The sequence below is a fragment of the Scyliorhinus torazame genome, chromosome 5 (assembly GCF_047496885.1).
Source record: "Scyliorhinus torazame isolate Kashiwa2021f chromosome 5, sScyTor2.1, whole genome shotgun sequence".
NCBI classification, from domain to species: Eukaryota; Metazoa; Chordata; class Chondrichthyes; order Carcharhiniformes; family Scyliorhinidae; genus Scyliorhinus; species Scyliorhinus torazame.
Window position 1 is genome coordinate 117,375,872 of NC_092711.1, and position 21,473 is coordinate 117,397,344.

The window sequence follows — 21,473 nt, forward strand, 5'->3', positions numbered from 1 at the left end:
GTAGCTGGGTGGGATGGGCGGCATGGTAGCAAAGTGGATAGCACTGTTGCTTCACAGCTCCAGGGTCCCAGGTTCCATTCCAAGCTTGGGTCACTGTCTGTGCAGAGTCTGCACATTCTCCCTGTGGATTTTCTCCAGGCGCTCCGGTTTCCTCCCACAAGTCCAGAAAGATGTGCTGTTAGGTGAATTGGACATTCCGAATTCTTCCTCTGTGTACTCAAACAGGCGTCGGAATGTGCTGACTTGGGGCTTTTCACAGTAACTGGCAGTGTTAATGGGTGGGTGGGTGGTCACTCTGGCTGCCGACTTCTATTCCGTGGTCTTGTCTATTCCCAGTGGCCCTGCAGAGGGAGCATGCGGTACCCGCCGGAATGCTTGACACCTTCCACAACCAGTGTATACCTCAGTGGACAGAGTGTTTCAGAGACACAGTGAACAATATTCTGGTTCAGTTAGGAATGTTCCCGGCACTTTTGTTGGGACTTCTAGCTGATTTTGGTCTTTTATTTTGACTGGGCCCCATGCTTGGGAAAAGCAAAAGAGGAAAGAAGGTTCGTTAGAAACTAGAATGATCTGTTGTGAATTTCTATCCCATTCTTACAGTGATCATTTTTGTAAACTTCTTTTTTGGACATTAGGATGGGAGGATTGGCAGCTGGGCAACTCGAACCAAATACTACTCAAGATCTTGACAGTCACTCAATTCATTTGGATCTAAATATCACAAACTGTCAATGTGCTTGTCTGTTCTGACTGTGGGAAGTGATTTCAAACATCAGTGTGACTGGAAACGCCCCGAGACACACACACACCTGAGTGAGAGTGTTCCAGTGAACTGACTGTGGAAAGAGCTTTAACCAGTTACACAACCTGAAAAATTATCTTGTTTCCTCTTGTGGGAGAGTTTAAGACCAGAGGGCATAATCTCAGAGTAAGGGATCTCAAATTTAGGACAGAGATGAGGAGACATATCTTCTCTCAGAGGGTAGAGAATCTGTGGAATTCTTTAGCTGGGCAATCAAACTGTTGTCTAATTGTCCCGGTAGTTACCAGGCTCCTGTGAGCTCCTCCAGCTGTTATTTTAATGCCGACTTCAACAAACTATTTTAAGTAGGTTTCTATTCAATTAATTCATTGTGACTGTCACACAAACACATTTTCAGTCTAGAAACTTAAACCAGCTGCTTTACATTCAATCAGGAACATCACAGTTTTACACCAATCTCTGATTTGACAGCACGTTTCCAGCATTCACCATCGTTCTTCCTGACTCCAAACACAGTTGTAAAGGTGCTTCTGTTCCGTGTCTAGGAGCTCTGAACCATGGAAGAGAACAGCTGGAATACATTTCTCTCACACCTCAGGATTAACCCACACGGGGACTTTGCTGACAGTGAAGAGAGATGAGAAAGACCCAATTGTCTTTTGTCCCTCTCAGTGTGACCCTGAAGGACTGTGTCCAGGCTGAAGTTCTGTTCCTGCCGTGTGATCCTCCTCCAGATTGTCCTTTCTGAGCTCCAGCCAGGTGCTGTTAAACACTCAGGTGGGAAAGACAAAAATCTGTAATGTTTCCAACCAAGCCTATTTATTTCACATTTATTCAGAATATTAAACATCATCAGCAGATTAAGACTGTCAAGAGTGAACCTGATTCAGTCCTGGACATAATTAACAGCATCAATAAGGGTAGAATCCAAACCTTGTAGTCGCTTGTGAACTGGTTGGTGTGTTAGCAGGTGAGATGTCTGAGTAAATCCCTTTCCACAGACATTACAGGTGAACGGCCTCTCCCCAGTGTGAACTCGATTATGTTTCAGAAGATAAGATAAATGAGAAAATTCCTTCCCACACACAGAGCAGGTGAATGGCCTCTCCCCAGTGTGAACTCGCTGGTGATTCACAAGGTTGGATGAACGAGTGAATCCCTTCCCACACACTGAGCAAGTGAACAGCCTCTCCTCACTGTGAACCTGCTGATGTGTCAGAAGGTTTTATGAACGTGTGAATCCCTTCCCACATTCAGAACAGGTCAACAGTCTATCCCCTGTATGAAGTTGCTGGTGTATCAGAAGGTTGGATGAATTAATGAATCCTTTCCCACAGTCAGAGCAGGTGAATGGCCTCTCCGATGTGTGAATTCTCTGGTCGTTCAGTAGGGCACTTGGACGGCTGAATCCATTCCCTCAGAGCAGGTGAACGGTCACTCCCCAGTGTGAGCATATTGGTGTGTTAGTGAATCCTTTTTGTTTTTAAAGCTCTTCTCACTGTCAGGACAGTTTAAAAGTTTGTGATCAGAGTGAACAAGTTGATGTGTCTACAGGTAGGATGACTGAATGAATCCTTTCCCACACAGGGCGCAGGAGAGTGGTTTCTCCCCAGTGTGAATACGTTGATGTGTCAGCAGATCCTTTTTACATTTAAAACTCTTCTCACAGTCAGGACATGTAAACGGTCTTTTATCAGTGTGAACAAGTTGGTGAGTCACAATGTGGGATGACCGATTGAATCCCTTCCCACACACAGGGCAGGTGAATGACCTTTCCTCAGTGTTAACTCGCTGGTGTGTCATAAGGTTGTATGAATGGGTGAATCCCTTCCCACAAATGGAGCAGGTGAACGGTCTATCCCCAGTGTGACTGTGACGATGAACTTCCAGTTGTGATGGGTAACTGAATCCCTTCCCACAGTCCGCACATTTCCACAGTTTCTCCATGGTGAGGGGTTTTTATGTCCCTCCCGGTTGAAGCTTTGTCCACACACAACAGCCGTTTAATTTTTCCCTGCAGTGAATGATGTGATACTTTTTTTGAGCCTGTGTAACTGGTTAAAGCTCTCCCCACAGTCAGTTCACTGGAACACTCTCACTCGGGGATGGGATGTAAATCTCGGTGCTTTTGCAGTCGCACCGCTGAAACTGAACAGACAAATATTTCTCCTTCCAAATTCAAAGACTGATTATATTCAGCTCCTGATGAATCAAGTGACAGTCAGATTTCGATGTGATGTTTGGTTTGAGTTTTCTGTCGGCCAATCCTCCAATTCCAATATCCTATAAAAGGAGTTTACAAAAGTCATCACTCAGTCCAGGATAGAAATTCTGAACAGGCAATTCGAGTTTCTCTGCAACATTTTTTCCTCTCTTGTTCCTCCAAAGCTGTAAATCCCCGTCGCACACACTCTCCCTCCTCCCTGGGCTGAAATGCAAACCCATCTCACCATCTGCACCATTTCTTTCCTCCACTCCCAGTTTTCTCCCTCCCTCTCCTCTGCCTGGGTTCAGTTCTCCAGCTCCTGTCTGCAGACTGACAATAAAACCAATGGGTCTTATTGGGATGTTTGGGTTCTCCCCATTGTCCCCGCTCGCGGCGGCTCTCATTCAGCCTCTGGGAGCCGCACTCACTCTCACTGCGGCTGCGCTCAGCCCGGAGCAGCACCGCGCATGCTCCACACAAGTGGGGGGAAAGGGAGGGGAGACATCCGGGGACGGGACATTCTGACGCCTGCGCGTTCTGGCTCCTGTGACGAAGATAGGGCGCATTCATACGCGCCCGGCATTCCGGGTAGCCTTATCCGCCATTATTCCATTACGTTCCTCAGGCTGATAAATTGTTTCCGGCACTTTTGATACAGATCAGGTGTCTGTACGGAATGGGGCGGCCGCATCGGTGTTTTGCTCTCTGGTCGGTCCCTGTCATCTGTTTAGGGAGTGATATGCCGCAGGGCGCCTGCGCGGCCGTATCTTTCTCAGGTGCAGCAGGGCGCATGCGCGGCCGTCCAGGACCCGGAAGCCGGAAGAGAGAACCTTGTGAATTTCTCTCCTGGACTGAGAGTGAAATTCCTTTGGAAACTCCTTTAGAAGGAGGAGGATTTGCGAACGGGAACTTCAACCCAAACATCACATCATCATCTGACAGAGTTACTCGATTCAACAGGACCTGAATATCATTGGAAGGTTAAATGGTTTGTCTGTTCTGTCCGTCGATAAAGATTTCAGATATCAGAGTGACTGGGAAAATTTAAAGGACCATTCCGGGTTAAATTTGAGACTAATTACACCGATCACATTGGGGAAGTTAAATAATTTGCTGTTGTACTCTTATGTATGTAGGTAAATTTTCAAATTACCACATTAGCATACTTGGCAGCTAAAGTGGGCAAACTGCTGACCTTGTTAGTAGTGAGAGTTACTCTCCCGGATTTCATTAAAGTTTGTTGTTCCTGTTGCATTTCATTCAGCTCATCGTGGCAGCAAAGTAGGTATTCAGCCTAATCTCAATTTCCAGATTATGGTCTGTAGCTTTTTAAGTTACATCAATTCAGATGTCTATCTAATTACTTTTTAAATGTTATGAGGGTTTCTGCCATCATTTCAGGCAGCATGTCACAGATCCTCACCACCCTCTAAACCTCCTAGGCCTTCCCTAAATCTCTGCCCCCTTTTATATGTATCCCTCAACCAAAGGGAATAGGACCTTCCTATCCAATCTATTTAGATCCCTCAGAATTTAAAAAAAATGTAAATTTATATATTTTTCCAATCAAGGGGCAATTTAATTTGGCCAAGCCACCTACCCTGCACATATTTGGGTTGTGGGGGTGAAACCCACACAGACAATGATAGAATGTGCAAACTCCTTACAGACTGTGACCCGGGGCCAGGATCGACCCTGGGTCCCCAGCACGCAGGCACACAACCACTGTGCCACCATGATCCCCCAGAATTTTATACATTTGGAATAATCTTTATTATTGTCACAAGTAGGCTGACATTAACACTGCAATGAAATTACTGTGAAAATCCCTGAGTAGTAACACTCTGGCACCTATTCGGGCTGAGAGAGAGAGTATTCAGAATGTCCAATTCACCTAATAAGCACGTCTTTCGGGACTTGTGGGAGGAAACCCATACAGACACTGGAGAACGTGCAGACTCTGCACAGACAGTGTCCCAAGTGGGAATTGAATCCCGGTACCTTGGCGCTGTGAAACAACAGTGCTAACCACTGTGCTACCGTGCCACCCATAAAACAGTTCAGCTCAATGTTCTCAGATTAAAGAAGCTGAAGCGCCCAACGTGGGTCTTGAACCCACGGCCCTGGGATTAAGACTCCCATGCTCTACCGACTGAGCTAGCCAGGCTGCTTTTCAACATTTCATTTTGGTCTCTCCTCAGGCTTGTCTGTGCCAAAGAAAACAGTCTCAGTTTATCCAAACTTTCCCCAGAGCAAACATTGTCAATTTCTGGCTGATGTTGTTAAATCCCCTCTGTACTCTCTCTGGTGCAATCTTCCTGTGCACAGGAATCTAGCTCTGGCCATACTAGTCCAGTCCTGCCATTTATCATGTAATCCCTTGCCTTGATTTCCCTCCAGCGTTCTTCCTCATTCCTCAAGTGTTCAATCATTTTTGTGTCACAGGTAAACTTCTTCCACGTATTTCTACATTTACTTTCAAATCAATTTAACCAGGAGTGAAGGGCCCAGTACTGATTCCTTTGAAACCGGCACTGGAAACAGCCCTTTGATTTTCTCTATTCTTTATGGGATGTGAATGTCACGGGCAAATCAGCTTGGTTGCCCATTCCTAATTGCCCTTAAACTGAGGGGCTTGCTAGGGAATTCAGAATTAACCACATTTCAGTGAGTTGGCCAGATCAGGTAATGCCGGTGCAGACTCGATGGGCCGAATGGTCTCCTTCTGCACTGTAGATTCTATGATTAATTCCGACCTTGGGTCACTGTCTGTGTGGAGTTTGTACATTCTTTATGTGTAGATTTCCTCCGGGTGCTCTGGTTTCCTCCCACAGTCCAAAGATGTGCAGGTTAGATGGATTGACCATGCTAAATTGCCCTTAGTGTCCGAATGATTTGGGTGGGGTTACTGGGTTACAGGGATAGGGTGGAGGTGTGGGCTTAAGTAGGGTGCTCTTACCAAGGGCTGATGCAGACTCGATGGGCCGAATGGCCTCCTTCTGCACTGTAAATTCTATGATTCATTGGACATCCTGTCCCATGTGTCCAAAGCTCTGCGGCTCTGTTCAGCCACATGAAATCCCAGAATAAAAATTCACAACCCTGAGTAGATGTCACCCTCAAATTGAGGGACTGCTGATGACAAGAGGGTCAGTGTGCAGCGGGGGGCATGAGCGGTCATCCTGGACCGGGGAGCAGGAGGAGAAAATGTTGTGAATTTCTATCCTGGACTAACAGTGATTAATTTTGGAAACTCCTTTTACAGGGGATTAGTAGGGGAGGATTTATACACAGCATTCTCAAACCAGGAGAAATGTTTATCTTTCCTGAATTTTATTTCTGGACTGACAGTGATGCCTTTGTAAACTTCTTTCACAGGGGCTTAGAAAGGGATTCGCAGACAGGAAACTCACAACCAATCCTCATATCAAATTCTGACAGCACCATTTGAGTTATCAGGACCTGGAGATTATTGACCTTTGTGTGTAAGCATTGAGTTCCATATCATTATCACTCACTGTGTAAAATGTCTACCTCCTATCTCCCCTGTAGATCTTGTTCACAATCTTAAATCTGTGTCCCATAATCCTTTTACAATCTACTGATGGGAATAGTTTAAAAAAATCTTTTGCTGGGTTTGCCGTTGGCGTTTCTGGTGCCTGGGTCGATGCCGGGTGGTCCGCCTGGTTTCATTCCTTTTTCATGTTTTTGCTGTGGTTGAATCAGCTTGGACCAGTCCATTTAGGATCCAGAACACAACTGAAGTCTCCTCCAAGAATCAATTGATCTGTATCCAGGTCTGGGATGGATTCCAACAATTTTTTTTACAAATGTTTCTATGAGATCCCCTCATTTAAAAAAAAAGATATAGAAGCAGAATTAGGCCATTCAGCCCATCGAATTTTCGATTTGCTCTACCATTCAATCATGGCTGATATGTTTCTCATCCCCATTCATCCTGTATTGTAGCTCTCTTGAAATGAATGCGAACATTGCATTTGCCTTTCTAACTGCCAACTTTCCTTTATTTGTTCTTAGGATGTGGGTGTCGCTGGCTGAGCCCATCCCTAATTGCCCTTGAACTGAGTGGCTTGCTGGGCCATCTCAGAGGGGGCAGTTTGGGAGGATGTGAGGCTGAAGTGATTAAATGACAAAGGGGATAATGGTGCAAGACAAAACTGGGTGACAATGAGATAAGTAAATAAACTAATAGGACAAGAGAAGAAATAAAAGACAGGTCCAGGTGAAGTATAAATGGCAACAGCAGAACCGTTACCAGCACCAACTGTCTAAAAATATCGGAGTGATGATTATAATCTGAAATTACTGAAATGAATGTTGTGTCTGGAAGGTCAGAAATTGCCTGATCAAGGATGAGAGTCTGTTCCTCGCGTTTCCTTTGAGCTTTATTGGAGCAGTGCAGGAGGCCGAGGACAGAGTGGGAGTGGGGCGGGGAATTAAAATATTAAATGATCAGAAGCTCAGGATTATGCTTGCAGACTGAATGGTGATGTTCCACATTCATCAATACAGATTTAATCTCCTCAGTGAAAACAGCGCGAGGGGGGAGAGAGCCGGGACATTGAACACAGCGTGAGAAGAGAGAGAGCCGGGACATTGAAAACAGCGCGAGAAGAGAGAGAGCCGGGACATTGAAAACAGCGCGAGAAGAGAGAGAGCCGGGACATTGAAAACAGCGCGAGAAGAGAGAGAGCCGGGAGATTGAAAAAGTGCGGGAGATTTTAAAAGCGCGGGAGGAGAGAGAGCCGGGACATTGAAAACAGCGCAAGAGGAGAGAGAACCGGGAGATTTAAAAAGCGCTGGAGATTTAAAAAGCGCGGGAGCTGCGAGTCAGAGCGGAGATTTAAAAAGATCGTGGCCTAGTTTCGGGAGCTGTTCGGAGGAGGAGGAGCAGTCTCTGCCAGGGAGAGAACCTAAGAACATCTAAGACACTCAGAAGGTAAGAAGGTAGGTAAGGGATTTTTACTCATTTTTACTTTTATACCTTTTTCAAATTGTGTGTGTCGGGGGGAAACTGAAGTGACATCATAGAAAAGCTGTGACCTGAGTGGCTGGTTGGGAATCTACACTCAATTAAAAAAATTAAGCATTGGTAACTAATTAAACATAATTACTTAATTATAATTTAGAGGGGTATCTAAGCCAGAGATCGGAGAGTACTATATTTAGCTTTCACATTTATATTAGAAATCTAGTGCTAGGAAACAGATAGTTAAAAGTAACTTGAAAAAAAAAAAATTTAAACTTTTAATTTTAATTAATTGACACAATGTCAGTTAGAGGGGTGCAGTGCTCTGACTGTGAGATGTGGGAGGTCCGGGAGGCTTCCAGCGTCCTGGATGGCTTCATCTGCAGAAAGTGCACCCAACTGGAGCTCCTCACAGACCGCATGGTTTGGTTGGAGCAGCAATTGGATGCACTTAGGAGCATGCAGGTGGCGGAAAGCGTCATAGATCGCAGTTATATAAATGTGGTCACAGTTATATAAATGTGGTCACACCCAAGGTGCAGGCAGAGAAATGGGTGACCACCAGAAAGGGCAGGCAGTCAGTGCAGGAATCCCCTGTGGTTGTCCCCCTCTCGAACAGGTATACCCCTTTGGATACTGTCGGGGGGGATAGCCTATCAGGGGAAAACAGCAGCAGCCAGAGCAGTGGCACCACGGCTGGCTCTGATGTTCAGAAGGGAGGGTCAAAGCGCAGAAGAGCAATAGTCATAGGGGACTCTATAGTAAGGGGCACAGATAGGCGCTTCTCTGGACGTGAAAGAGACTCCAGGATGGTATGTTGCCTACCTGGTGCCAGGGTCCAGGATGTCTCCGAACGGGTAGAGGGCATCCTGAAGGGGGAGGGCAAACAGGCAGAGGTCGTTGTACATATTGGTGCTAACGAAATAGGCAGGAAGGGGCATGAGGTCCTGCAGCAGGAGTTCAGGGAGCTAGGCAGAAAGTTAAAAGACAGGACCTCGAGGGTTGTAATCTCGGGATTACTCCCTGTGCTACGTGCCAGTGAGGCTAGAAATAGGAAGATAGAGCAGCTAAACACATGGCTAAACAGCTGGTGTAGGAGGGAGGGTTTCCGTTATCTGGACCACTGGGAGCTCTTCCGGGGCAGGTGTGACCTAAAAAAAAAGGACGGGTTGCATCTAAACTGGAGAGGCATAAATATCCTGGCAGCGAGGTTTGCTAGTGTCACACGGGAGGGTTTAAACTAGTATGGCAGGGGGGTGGGCATGGGAGCAATAGGTCAGAAGGTGAGAGCATTGAGGGAGAACTAGGGAATAGGGACAGTGGGGCTCTGAGGCAGAGCAGACGGGGAGAAGTTGCTGAACACAACGGGTCTGGTGGCCTGAAGTGCATATGTTTTAATGCAAGAAGTATTACGGGTAAGGCAGATGAACTTAGAGCTTGGATTAGTACTTGGAACTATGATGATGTTGCCATTACAGAGACCTGGTTGAGGGAAGGGCAGGATTGGCAGCTAAACGTTCCAGGATTTAGATGTTTCAGGCGGGATAGAGGGGGATGTAAAAGGGGTGGCGGAGTTGCGCTACTGGTTCGGGAGAATATCACAGCTGTACTGCGGGTGGACACCTCAGAGGGCAGTGAGGCTATATGGGTAGAGATCAGGAATAAGAAGGGTGCAGTCACAATGTTGGGGGTTTACTACAGGCCTCCCAACAGCCAGCGGGAGATAGAGGAGCAGATTGGTAGACAGATTTTGGAAAAGAGTAAAAACAACAGTGTTGTGGTGATGGGAGACTTCAACTTCCCCAATATTGACTGGGACTCACTTAGTGCCAGGGGCTTAGACGGGGCGGAGTTTGTAAGGAGCATCGAGGAGGGCTTCTTAAAACAATATGTAGACAGTCCAACTAGGGAAGGGGCAGTACTGGACCTGGTATTGGGGAATGGGCCCGGCCAGGTGGTAGAAGTTTCAGTAGGGGAGCATTTCAGGAACAGTGACCACAATTCAGTAAGTTTTAAAGCGCTGGTGGACAAGGATGAGAGTGGTCCTAGGATGAATGTGCTAAATTGGGGGAAGGCTAATTATAACAATATTAGGCGGGAACTGAAGAACCTAGATTGGGGGTGGATGTTTGAGGGCAAATCAACATCTGACATGTGGGAGGCTTTCAAGTGTCAGTTGAAAGGAATTCAGGACCGGCATGTTCCTGTGAGGAAGAAGGATAAATACGGCAATTTTTGGGAACCTTGGATAACGAGAGATATTGTAGGCCTCGTCAAAAAGAAAAAGGAGGCATTTGTCAGGGCTAAAAGGCTGGGAACAGATGAAGCCTGTGTGGAATATAAGGAAAGTAGGAAGGAACTTAAGCAAGGAGTCAGGAGGGCTAGAAGGGGTCACAAAAAGTCATTGGCAAATAGGGTTAAGGAAAATCCCAAGTCTTTTTACACGTACATAAAAAGCAAGAGGGTAGCCAGGGAAAGGGTTGGCCCACTGAAGGATAGGCAAGGGAATCTATGTGTGGAGCCAGAGGAAATGGGCGAGGTACTAAATGAATACTTTGCATCAGTATTCACCAAAGAGAAGAAATTGGTAGATGTTGAGTCTGGAGAAGGGTGTGTAGATAGCCTGGGTCACATTGAGATCCAAAAAGACGAGGTGTTGGGCGTCTTAAAAATATTAAGGTAGATAAGTCCCCAGGGCCTGATGGGATCTACCCCAGAATACTGAAGGAGGCTGGAGAGGAAATTGCTGAGGCCTTGACAGAAATCTTTGGATCCTCACTGTCTTCAGGTGAGTCCCAGAGGACTGGAGAATAGCCAATGTTGTTCCTCTGTTTAAGAAGGGTAGCAAGGATAATCCAGGGAACTACAGGCCGGTGAGCCTTACTTCAGTGGTAGGGAAATTACTGGAGAGAATTCTTCGAGACAGGATCTACTCCCATTTGGAAGCAAATGGACGGATGAGTGAGAGGCAGCATGGTTTTGTGAAGGGGAGGTCGTGTCTCACTAACTTGATAGAGTTTTTCGAGGAGGTCACAAAGATGATTGATGCAGGTAGAGCAGTGGATGTTGTCTATATGGACTTCAGTAAGGCCTTTGACAAGGTCCCTCATGGTAGACTAGTACAAAAGGTGAAGCAGGGGTGAGCTGGCAAGGTGGATACAGAACTGGCTAGGTCATAGAAGGCAGAGAGTAGCAATGGAAGGATGCTTTTCTAATTGGAGGGCTGTGACCAGTGGTGTTCCACAGGGATCAGTGCTGGGACCTTTGCTCTTTGTAGTATATATAAATGATATGGAGGAAAATGTAACTGGTCTGATTAGTAAGTTTGCAGACGACACAAAGGTTGGTGGAATTGTGGATAGCGATGAGGACTGCCAGAGGATGCAGCAGGATTTAGATTGTTTGGAGACTTGGGCGGAGAGATGGCAGATGGAGTTTAATCTGGACAAATGTGAGGTAATGCATTTTGGAAGGTCTAATGCAGGTAGGGAATATACAGTGAATGGGAGAACCCTCAAGAGTATTGAAAGTCAAAGAGATCTAGGAGTACAGGTCCACAGGTCACTGAAAGGGGCAACACAGGTGGAGAAGGTAGTCAAGAAGGCATACGGCATGCTTGCCTTCATTGGCCAGGGCATTGAGTATAAGAATTGGCAAGTCATGTTGCAGCTGTATAGAACCTTAGTTATGCCGCACTTGGAGTATAGTGTTCAATTCTGGTCGCCACACTACCAGAAGGATGTGGAGGCTTTAGAGAGGGTGCAGAAGAGATTTACCAGAATGTTGCCTGGTATGGAGGGCATTAGCTATGAGGAGCGGTTGAATAAACACGGTTTGTTCTCACTGGAACGAAGGAGGTTGAGGGGAGACCTGATAGAGGTCTACAAAATTATGAGGGGCATAGACAGAGTGGATAGTCAGCAGCTTTTCCCCAGGGTAGAGGGGTCAATTACTGGGGGGCATAGGTTTAAGGTGAGAGGGTCAAGGTTTAGAGTAGATGTACGAAGCAAGTTTTTTACACAGGGGGTAGTGGGTGCCTGGAATTCGCTACCGGAGGAGGTGGTGGAAGCAGGGACGATAGTGACATTTAAGGGGCATCTTGACAAATACATGAATAGAGGGATACGGACCCAGGAAGTGTGGAAGATTGTAGTTTATTCGGGCAGCATGGTCGGCATGGGCTTGGAGGGCCGAAGGGCCGAAGGGCCTGTTCCTGTGCTGTACATTTCTTTGTTCTTTGTTAGTGTAGTGGAGAGCAAATCGTGAGCAGTGAATACACAATACTGGATCGCAAGAAGTACAAGTAAATCACTGTCACCTGGAAAGTGTGTTTGAAATTCTGGAATATGGGAAGGATGGCGATGAACTGGTGGTTGTTGCATCTGTTGTGTCTGCATGGAAATGACTTACAGTGATGTTCGTAATAACACAAGAAATGGGAGTGGGTGGAGACCATACGGCTCATCGAGCCTCTGCATTTTTTGCTGGCTGTAACCTGCCCAATCAGGCATCATTCTGGTACACTTTCCCGTATCTTCCCCAGTCCTTCTAGATCCATTTTATGATATGGATACATTAGCTCAACAATCCTGTGAACTAATTTAGTCTGGCCCAGTGTCACTGAGCTGAAATCCAGTCTTTCTCTGACACATTATTCTTAATGCCTTAACTGATGGGTTAAGAGTGAAAAAGTCAACTGTTTAGCAGTAAGGGGAAGAGGCAAGTTTGTCGATGCTCCAGTGTTACAGACTCTCTGGATCTGCTTCTTTCCCATCTTATATTCAGCTAATGGTAAAATGATTAAAATACTGCAACATACAGGCATTTGGGGGCAATTGTGAGTTTGCTGCTCAGATTAGTTAAAGTCTCTATATTGTAAAATGGATCTGGAAGGATTGGAGAAGATGCAGGAAAAGATATTTAAATTATGCCTGAACTGGCAGGTTGTACCCAGCAAGAAAGATTGGACAGGGTGTAAACCTTTTCTCTGGAAAAGGGAATGAAGGATGACCTGATCCTTTAAGATTATAAAAAGGTTTGACATGATCGACAAGTGGAAGATGTTTCCATTGGAAGAGAATAAATATGAATTCGTCATTAGTTAATCTAATGTGCAGTTCAGGAGCAGTTCAGAGGGAGCCCACTCACACACTTCACATGTGCAAAGGGATTTCCTCAGTTTTCCCACTGGTTAACACTCCAACTTTAAAAGCTCAAACTACTTGATCCAATTTCATCACATTGTTATTGGTGAGGGGCAGTTTAACAGTTCGGTTTATGGGGACAAAAATCATTTGTTCACCCAAACCTGTTGAGACCCCAATGAGTTCACATCTCACTGTCGTCACTGTTGTCAATCACACCCAGGACAGAACTGTGGTGGAGGGCCCGTACTATGTAGGTGTTGTATTAATTGATTTCATACATTTGTTACCTTGGCCCAATGTTGCTAATCGTAATCAGTTCGCAAAGCATAATTTATACCAAAAATACCCATTTCAATGGCGGGTATATTACCCAACATGCGTTGCAGCTGAGAACGTGCTCTATCCACATAACAGAAGCTCCTCGCGCATGCGCATAGTCCGGCTGTGACTGGAGCATGCGCAGTTCGGGCTGTGACTGGCGCATGCACGGTTCAGGTTGTCGCTGACGGTGCGAGGAGCAGTAGAAGCTGCGGAGTGAGCCGGGAGGCTTCATAAATACCCCGTGGAGGCTTCAACTCCCGAGTAAAATGTGAATGGTCCCGTCTTAAACAGCACCGAACAGAGTGAGAGCTGAGCGGTGACAGGCCCGGGTTACCGGCCGCCATCTTTACAGAGGACAAGGTGCCGCAGGGCGCATGCACTGCGAGCCTGGACCGGATGCCAACTCTCCCGGATTGGCTGACTGGAGTCTCTAGGATTGTTTTAATCATTTGTGGGAGTCACTGGCTGGGCCAACATTTATTGCACATCCCTAATTTCCCGAGAACTGAGTGGCTTGCTCGGAGAGTATTTAAAGATTCAACCACATTGCTGTGGCTTGGAATCGTGTCGGTCAAACCAGGTAAGGATGGAAATTTTCTCTTCTGTTCAATCACGGGATGTGGGAGTCGCTGGCTGGGCCAGCATTCACTGCCCATCCCTAATTGCCCTTTAACTGAGGGCATCTCAGAGAGCTTTTTAAGAGTCAACCAGCTGACTGTGGATCTGGAGCCACATGTAGGTCAGACCAGGTAAGAATAGAAGATTTCCTTCACTGAAGGACATGAGTGAACCAAATGGGTCTTTGCAACAATGGGCAATGGTTTCAGGGTAATCGGTAGACTTTCAATGAATTCAAATTTTACCTTCAACCTTGATGAGATTCATACCTAGGAAATCATTAAGACAGTATAAAAGATTTCTTGAGTCCTTTTGCTTCCCAATTGGCCGAGGAAGGCAGTGTGGCACAAGGATGGATGTGTTGACCGATTAATGGCTGGAGGTTGGGGCCAGGTCATGTGATCAAACCTCCAGGAATACATTTAATCAAAGTTGGTGAGCAGAGAATGTTATGAATTTCTATCCTAAACTGACAGGTTTCTGTAAATTTACAGGATACCGGAAGAGGACGTTTAACAGACGGGAAACGCAAACCAAATGTCACATTGCAATCTGACAGAGTCACTCGGTTCATTAGAAACTGAATATCAGCAGCATCTGGGTGTGGAAGGTAAAAGGTTTGTCTGTTCTGTCTGTGAGGGAACATTTCAGGTCTCAGAGTGACTGGAAAAGCCCCGAGATTCACAAACCCTGGTCAGACCAAACCTGGAGAACTGTGGGCAACAAAGTTCTGGGCAACAAACCTGAGGAAGGATAGAATGGCCTCGGAGGGAGTGTAGCACAGATTTAGCTGAGTGATATCTGAACCCCCCGGGGTTAAATTACAAGGCGAGATTACACAAAAAAGTCAGAGTCATTATGAGACAGAGCAGGGCATTCGGTCCATTGAGTCCATGATAGCTCGGTAGCACAGTGGTTAGCACTATTGCTTCACAGCGCCTGGGACCCCGGCTTGGGTCACTGTCTGTGCGGAGTCTGCACGTTCACCGCGGGCTTCCTCCGGGTTCTCCAGTTTCCACCCACAAGCCCCGAAAGACATGCTTGTTTGGTGAATTGGTTGGTTTAGCTCATAGGGCTAAATCGCTGGCTTTTAAAGCAGACCAAGGCAGGCCAGCAGCACGGTTCAATTCCCGTACCACCCTCCCCGAACAGGTGCCGGAATGTGGCGACTAGGGGCTTTTCACAGTAACTTCATTGAAGCCTGCTCGTGACAATAAGCGATTTTCATTTTTCAATTGGACATTCTGAATTCTCGCTCCGTGTACCCAAACGGAGTGTGGCGACGAGGGAATTTCTCTCAGTAATTTCATTGCAGTGTTAATGTAAGCCTACTTGTGACACTAATAAATATTATTATTACCTGGAGCAATCCAGTCAGAGTCATTCTCCTGCTCTGTCTCTGTATCCTTACAGCTTTATTTCTCTCAGGTTTTTATCCAATTTTAAAAAAATCATTTGTTGTGTTTATTTCCAAACTCCGTCACAGGCAGCAAGTTCAAGGTCATTGCCACTGGCTGTGTGAAAACATTCTTCCTCATACCTCCTGGACCATTTACATGCGTAGATACGGAGCAACATGGAAAATAGGAGCAGGAGGCCATTCGGCCCATCGAGTCTGCTCCACCATTCATTACGATCAGAGCTGATTAGGCTCAATAGCCTAATCCCGCTTCACCCCGCATATCCTTTGATCCCCTTCACCCTAAGTGCTGAGTCTAACTACTTCTTGAAAACATGCAATGTCTTGGTCTTAATTACTTCCTGTGGTGACAAATTCCACAGGCTCACCACTCTCTGGGTGAAGAAAGTTCTCCTCATCTCTGTCCTAAATGGTCTACCCCGTACCCTCAGACTGCGACCCCTATTTCTGGAGACACCCACTATCAGGAACATCCTTCCTGAATCTACTCTGTCTAATCCTGCAGAATTTTATAGATTTCTTTTTTTAAATATAAATTTAGAGTACCCAATTCATTTTTTCCAATTAAGGGGCAATTTAACAATTCGCCTAGCCTGCAAATCTTTGGGTTGTGGGGGCGAAACCCACGCAAACACTGGGAGAATGTGCAAACTCCACACGGACAGTGAGCCGGGATCGAACCTGGGACCTCGGCACCGTGAGGCAGCAATGCTAACCGCTGCGCCACCGTGCTGCCCCGTTTTTTTTTTTTATATATAAATTTAGAGAGCCCAATTAAATGTTTTTCCAACTAGGGGGCAATTTTAGCGTGGCCAATCTACCTACCCTGCACATCTTTGGGTTATGGGGGTGAGACCCACGCAGACACAGGGAGAATGCGCAAACTCCACACGGACAGTGACCCGGGGCCAAGATCGAACCTGGGTGCTCGGTGATGTCGGGCAGAAGTGCGAACCACTGCGCCACCATGTCAACCACATTTTATAGGTTTCTATGAGATCCCCCTCATTCTTCTGAACTCCAGCGAATACAATCCTGACCGATTCAATCTCTCATACGTCAGTCCCTCCCATCCCAGGAATCAGTCTGGCAAAATTTTGCTGCGCTTCCTCTTGAGCGAGATCATCTTTCCTCAGATAAGGGGACTGATACTGCACACAATATTCCAGGTGTGGCCTCACCAAGGCCCTGTATAATTGCAGCAAGACATCCCTGCTCCTCAACTCGAATCCTTGTGCGATAAAGGGCAACATACCATTTGCCTTCTTTACCGCCTGCTGTACCTGCATGCTTCCATACAAACTAGGAAAAGGCGATTCGGCCCCTCGAGCCTGCTCCTTACACACAAACCAGGAGTTAGCCCCTCGAGTCTGCTCCTTACACACAAACTAGGAATCGGCCCCTCGAGCCTGCTCCTTACACACAAACCAGGAGTTAGCCCCTCGAGTCTGCTCCTTACACACAAACTAGGAGTCGGCCCCTCGAGCCTGCTCCTTACACACAAACTAGGAGTCGGCCCCTCGAGCCTGCTCCTTACACACAAACTAGGAGTCGGCCCATCGAGCTTGCTCTTTACACACAAACTAGGAGTCGGCCCCTCGAGCCTGCTCCTTACACACAAGCTAGGAGTCGACCCTCGAGCCTGCTCCTTACACACAAACTAGGAGACGGCCCCTCGAGCCTGCTCCTTACACACAAACTAGGAGTCGGCCCCTCGAGCCTGCTCCTTACACACAAGCTCGGAGTCGACCCTCGAGCCTGCTCCTTACACACAAACTAGGAGACGGCCCCTCGAGCCTGCTCCTTACACACAAACTAGGAGACGGCCCCTCGAGCCTGCTCCTTACACACAAACTAAGAATCGGCCCCTCGAGCCTGCTCCTTACACACAAACTAGGAGTCGGCCCCTCGAGCCTGCTCCTTACACACAAACTAGGAGTCGACCCTCGAGCCTGCTCCTTACACACAAACTAGGAGACGGCCCCTCGAGCCTGCTCCTTACACACAAACTAAGAATCGGCCCCTCGAGCCTGCTCCTTACACTCAAACTAGGAGTCGGCCCCTCGAGCCTGCTCCTTACACACAAACTAGGAGTCGACCCTCGAGCCTGCTCCTTACACACAAACTAGGAGTCGACCCTCGAGCCTGCTCCATCATACAAAAATTTTAACCTCAACTCCACATTCCTGCCAACCCCGATAACCTTTCACCCCCCCCCCCCCCTTGCTTATCGAGAATCTATCCATCTCTGTCTTAACAATATTCAAGGACACTACTTCCACTTCATTTTAAGAACGGAAGTTCCAAAGTCATAGAATCTGGGGTGCAGCAGGAGCCCATTCGGCCCATCTAGTCTGCACCAACCCTCCAAAAAAGCACCCCACCCAGGCCCACCCCATCCTCGTAACCCCACCAACGTCCACATCGTTGGAGACAAAGGGGCAATTTGGCATGGCCAATCCATCTAACCCACACATCGATAATAATAATCTTATAATAGTCTTTATTGTCACAAGTAGGCTTACATTGCAGTGTTAATGAAGTTACTGTGAAAAGCTCCTTTAAACTGTGGGAGGAAACCGGAGCACCCGGAGGAAACACACGCAGACCACGGAGAGACCGTGTAAACTCCACACAGTCACCCAGGGTCGGAATTCAACTTGGGACCATGGTGCTGTGAGACAGCAGTGCTAACCACTGTGACACCCCGTCTTGCAACCCTCAACAGAAAAAAATATCCTTATCTCTATCTGAAATGGGCGACTCCTTATTTTGTAACAGTGACCCCCTCGTTCTAGATTCTTCCACAAGAGGAAACATCCTCTCCACATCCACCCTGTCAAGACCCCTCAGGATCTTATATTCTTCAATCCAGGTTTTACCCAAAACTTTAAATCTGTGTCCCGACTGCTTGTACGATCACTGAATGGAAACAGTTTCTTTGTCCACCCGATGGAAATCTGGCATAATCTTGTGTACCTGAATCAAATCTCCCCTCAACCTCCTTTGCTGGAACCATTCTGGTAAATCTCCTCTGCACCTTTTCAAGAACCTTCACATCCTTCCTGAAGAGTGGTGACCAGAGCTTTATAAACATTTATAGAACTCCTAGACTGAAGAATCATAGAAACGTATAATTTACAATGCAGAAGGAGGCCATTCGGCCCATCGGGTCTGCACCGGCCCTTGGAAAGAGCACCCTACTTAAGTTTAAGCCCACACCTCTACCCTGTGCCCGTAACCCCAACTCCAACTAACCTTTCAACACGAAGAAGAAATTTAGCAAGGCAAATCCACACAATCTGTACATCTTTGGACTTGTGGGAGGAAACTGGAGCACCTGGAGGAAACCCACACAGACACGGGGGTAAAATGCAAACTCCACACAGTCACCCGAGACTGGAATTGAGACACTGGAGCTGTGAGGTAGCAGTGCTAACCACTGTTCCACTGTACCACCCCATAACCCCATCTAACCTGCCCATCCCTGGACACTAAGGGTAATTTATCAAGGCCAATCCACCTACCTTCTCTTCTTTGGACTTTTGGAGGAAACCCGAGCACCGGGTGGAAACCCACGCAGACACGGGGAGAAAGTGCAAACTCCACACAGACAGTCGCCAAGGCCGGAATTGAACCCGGGTCCCTGGAGCTGTGAGGCAGCAGTGCTAACCACTGTGTCACCAGAAGCATAGTTTCTGTATCAATATTATTGTTTAGGAAGCTCAAGATAGAATTTGCTTTGCCAACTACTCTTAATATGTCTTGTAGATATACAAAATCCCTCTTCACCTCTTTCTCTCTCCTTCCAAAGAGGCCAGTTGGGTTTTTATGACAATCCATCAGTTTTCATGGTCACTTTTTCTTAGTGTCGGCCCCACAAATGACCAGATTCATTCAGCTCAATTTCACAACCTGCCTTTGTGTTTTTGTGGGTGTTCTCTCACTCCCTATTTTCTGTTTTAAATCAGTTTCACAGGGTGTTCGAAGGGGAGGCTTCAAAGTCCGGAAACTCAAACCAAGCATCACATCAGGATCTGACAGAGTCCTCAATTTATCATATCCTGAATATCATCGTACTTTGAACATGGAAGGAAAAGGCATCGTTCACAGTGGGGAGAAACCGTACACGTGTTGTGTGTGTGGACGAGGATTCACTCGATCATCGGGCCACACAAGCCACAAATGCAGTCACACTGAGGAGAAACCGTGGAAATGTGCAGACTGTGGGAAAGGATTCACTGTCCCATCCAAGCTGGAAATTCATCGGCGCAGTCACACTGGGGAGAGACCATTCACCTGCTCCAAGTGTGGGAAGGGATTCACTCGGTTATCCACTCTGTCCACACACCAGCGAATTCACACTGGGGAGAGACCATTCACCTGCTCCAAGTGTGGGAAGGGATTCACTCAGTCATTCGCTCTGTCCACACACCAGCGAGTTCACACTGGGGAGAGACCATTCACCTGCTCCAAGTGTGGGAAGGGATTCACTCAGTCATCCACTCTGTCTGGACACCAGCGAGTTCACACTGGGGAGAGACCATTCACCTGCTCCAAGTGTGGGAAGGGATTTACTCGCTCATCGACTCTGTCCGCACACCAGCGAATTCACACTGGGGAGAGACCATTCACCTGCTCCAAGTGTGGGAAGGGATTCACTCAGTCAGCCACTCTGTCCACACACCAGCGAATTCACACAGGGGAGAGACCATTCACCTGCTCCAAGTGTGGGAAGGGATTCACTCGGTCATCCCACCTGCTGAGCCATCAACGTGTTCACACTAATGAGAAACCGTTCAGGTGCTCTTACTGCGGGACTGGGTTCAGACGATCATCTCAGCTCACTGTACATCAGCGAATTCACACTGAGGAGAGACCATTCACCTGCTCCAAGTGTGGGAAGGGATTTACTCGCTCATCGACTCTGTCCGCACACCAGCGAATTCACACAGGGGAGAGACCATTCACCTGCTCCAAGTGTGGGAAGGGATTCACTCAGTCATCCACTCTGTCCACACACCAGCGAGTTCACACAGGGGAGACACCATTTGCCTGCTCCCAGTGTGGGAAGGGATTCACTCGATCGTCCAACCTGCTGAGACACCAACGAGGCCACAAGTAACGACAGTGATTGGATTTTACTGTTACTCTCATTCAGGACTGAACCATGTTCATTTGGGTCTCTTTCTGCTGATAACAAACTCCAGCCCATTTACAGGGGCTAATATTCTGGCTAAAAGTCAAATAAATGAGATTTGTGTTAAATACGCAGTGTTGAAACGTTTTAATATCTCTTGCACAAGTTAGTTCCTTTTGAAGTTCTCTCGCTCTCCCCTGTCTCTTCCATCCTCACCTCCAACAAGAAGTGTGAGGAGCTTGTGGAGCTTCTTTGTGACTGAGATTGAGTAAATCAGATCAGCTGCCTCTGCTGCTTCCCTCCCTTCCACGAGCCCACCGGACCAAACTGTCTCTAAATTTCATCCTTTCCCGAGCCCTGAACCCACATCTTTCTCTAGTTTCTCTCCCATCTCCCCTCATACCCTCTCAGAGCTCATCTTGTCCATGAGACCCAGCTCCTGCTCCATCGACCCTATTCCCACTGAGCTACTGATCAGCCAACTACCCTGTGTCTATGGAAATTGTCAACATTTCTCTCTCTTCAGGTACTGTCCCTCTGTCCTTCAAATCTGCCATCATCACCCCCTCCTCCATAAAACAAACCCTTGACCCTGCCATCCTTACAAATTACTGCCCCATCTTCAACCTCCCTCTCCTCTCCAAACGCTTTGAACATGTTGTCCCTCCCAAATCCTTGCCCATCTTTCCCAGAACTCCCATGTTTGAATCCCTTCAATCAGGTCTCTGCCCTGTCACAGTGAAACACAAGAGACAAACAGAATCTTACCTGGAGAGAAAGACAGTCAATCCGGGAGCTTGGATCCAACACGGATATGTTCATAAGACCAGAAGACAAGGACAACAGCACAGTCATTATTTTATCT

The 21,473-nt window shown here is 47.1% G+C and overlaps 1 protein-coding gene and 1 non-coding gene across 13 annotated transcripts; one reads left to right on the forward strand and one right to left on the reverse strand.

Annotated features, from left to right (window-relative positions):
- The first annotated feature begins 3,776 nt into the window (after positions 1 to 3,776).
- LOC140421689 (uncharacterized) lies at positions 3,777 to 20,736 on the forward strand. Of its 12 annotated transcripts, none has more exons than XM_072506494.1 (6): positions 3,777 to 3,960; positions 6,351 to 6,457; positions 7,011 to 7,215; positions 7,506 to 7,940; positions 14,543 to 14,658; positions 19,440 to 20,736. In XM_072506494.1, exons 5-6 carry the CDS (start codon positions 14,586 to 14,588, stop codon positions 20,591 to 20,593), a joined length of 1,227 nt encoding a protein of 408 aa, XP_072362595.1. In that variant the 5' UTR covers positions 3,777 to 3,960; positions 6,351 to 6,457; positions 7,011 to 7,215; positions 7,506 to 7,940; positions 14,543 to 14,585; the 3' UTR covers positions 20,594 to 20,736. The 12 variants fall into 12 exon arrangements, with proteins under 12 accessions (XP_072362595.1, XP_072362594.1, XP_072362596.1 ...); XM_072506493.1 differs by having other exon boundaries at positions 7,521 to 7,940; XM_072506495.1 differs by having other exon boundaries at positions 7,011 to 7,944.
- trnak-cuu (transfer RNA lysine (anticodon CUU)) lies at positions 5,067 to 5,139 on the reverse strand. The gene has a single exon. It is a non-coding gene; the product is annotated as a tRNA-Lys (tRNA).
- Positions 20,737 to 21,473: the final 737 nt, after the last annotated feature.

Excerpts from the sequence above, each read along its gene's own strand:
- LOC140421689 (XM_072506495.1), top strand. The coding sequence starts at position 14,586 with ATGTCACATTGCAATCTGACAGAGTCACTCGGTTCATTAGAAACTGAA. Across the intron at positions 14,659-19,439 it reads GCAGCATCTGGGTGTGGAAG|TTTCACAGGGTGTTCGAAGG; the intron begins GTAAAAGGTTTG and ends GTTTTAAATCAG.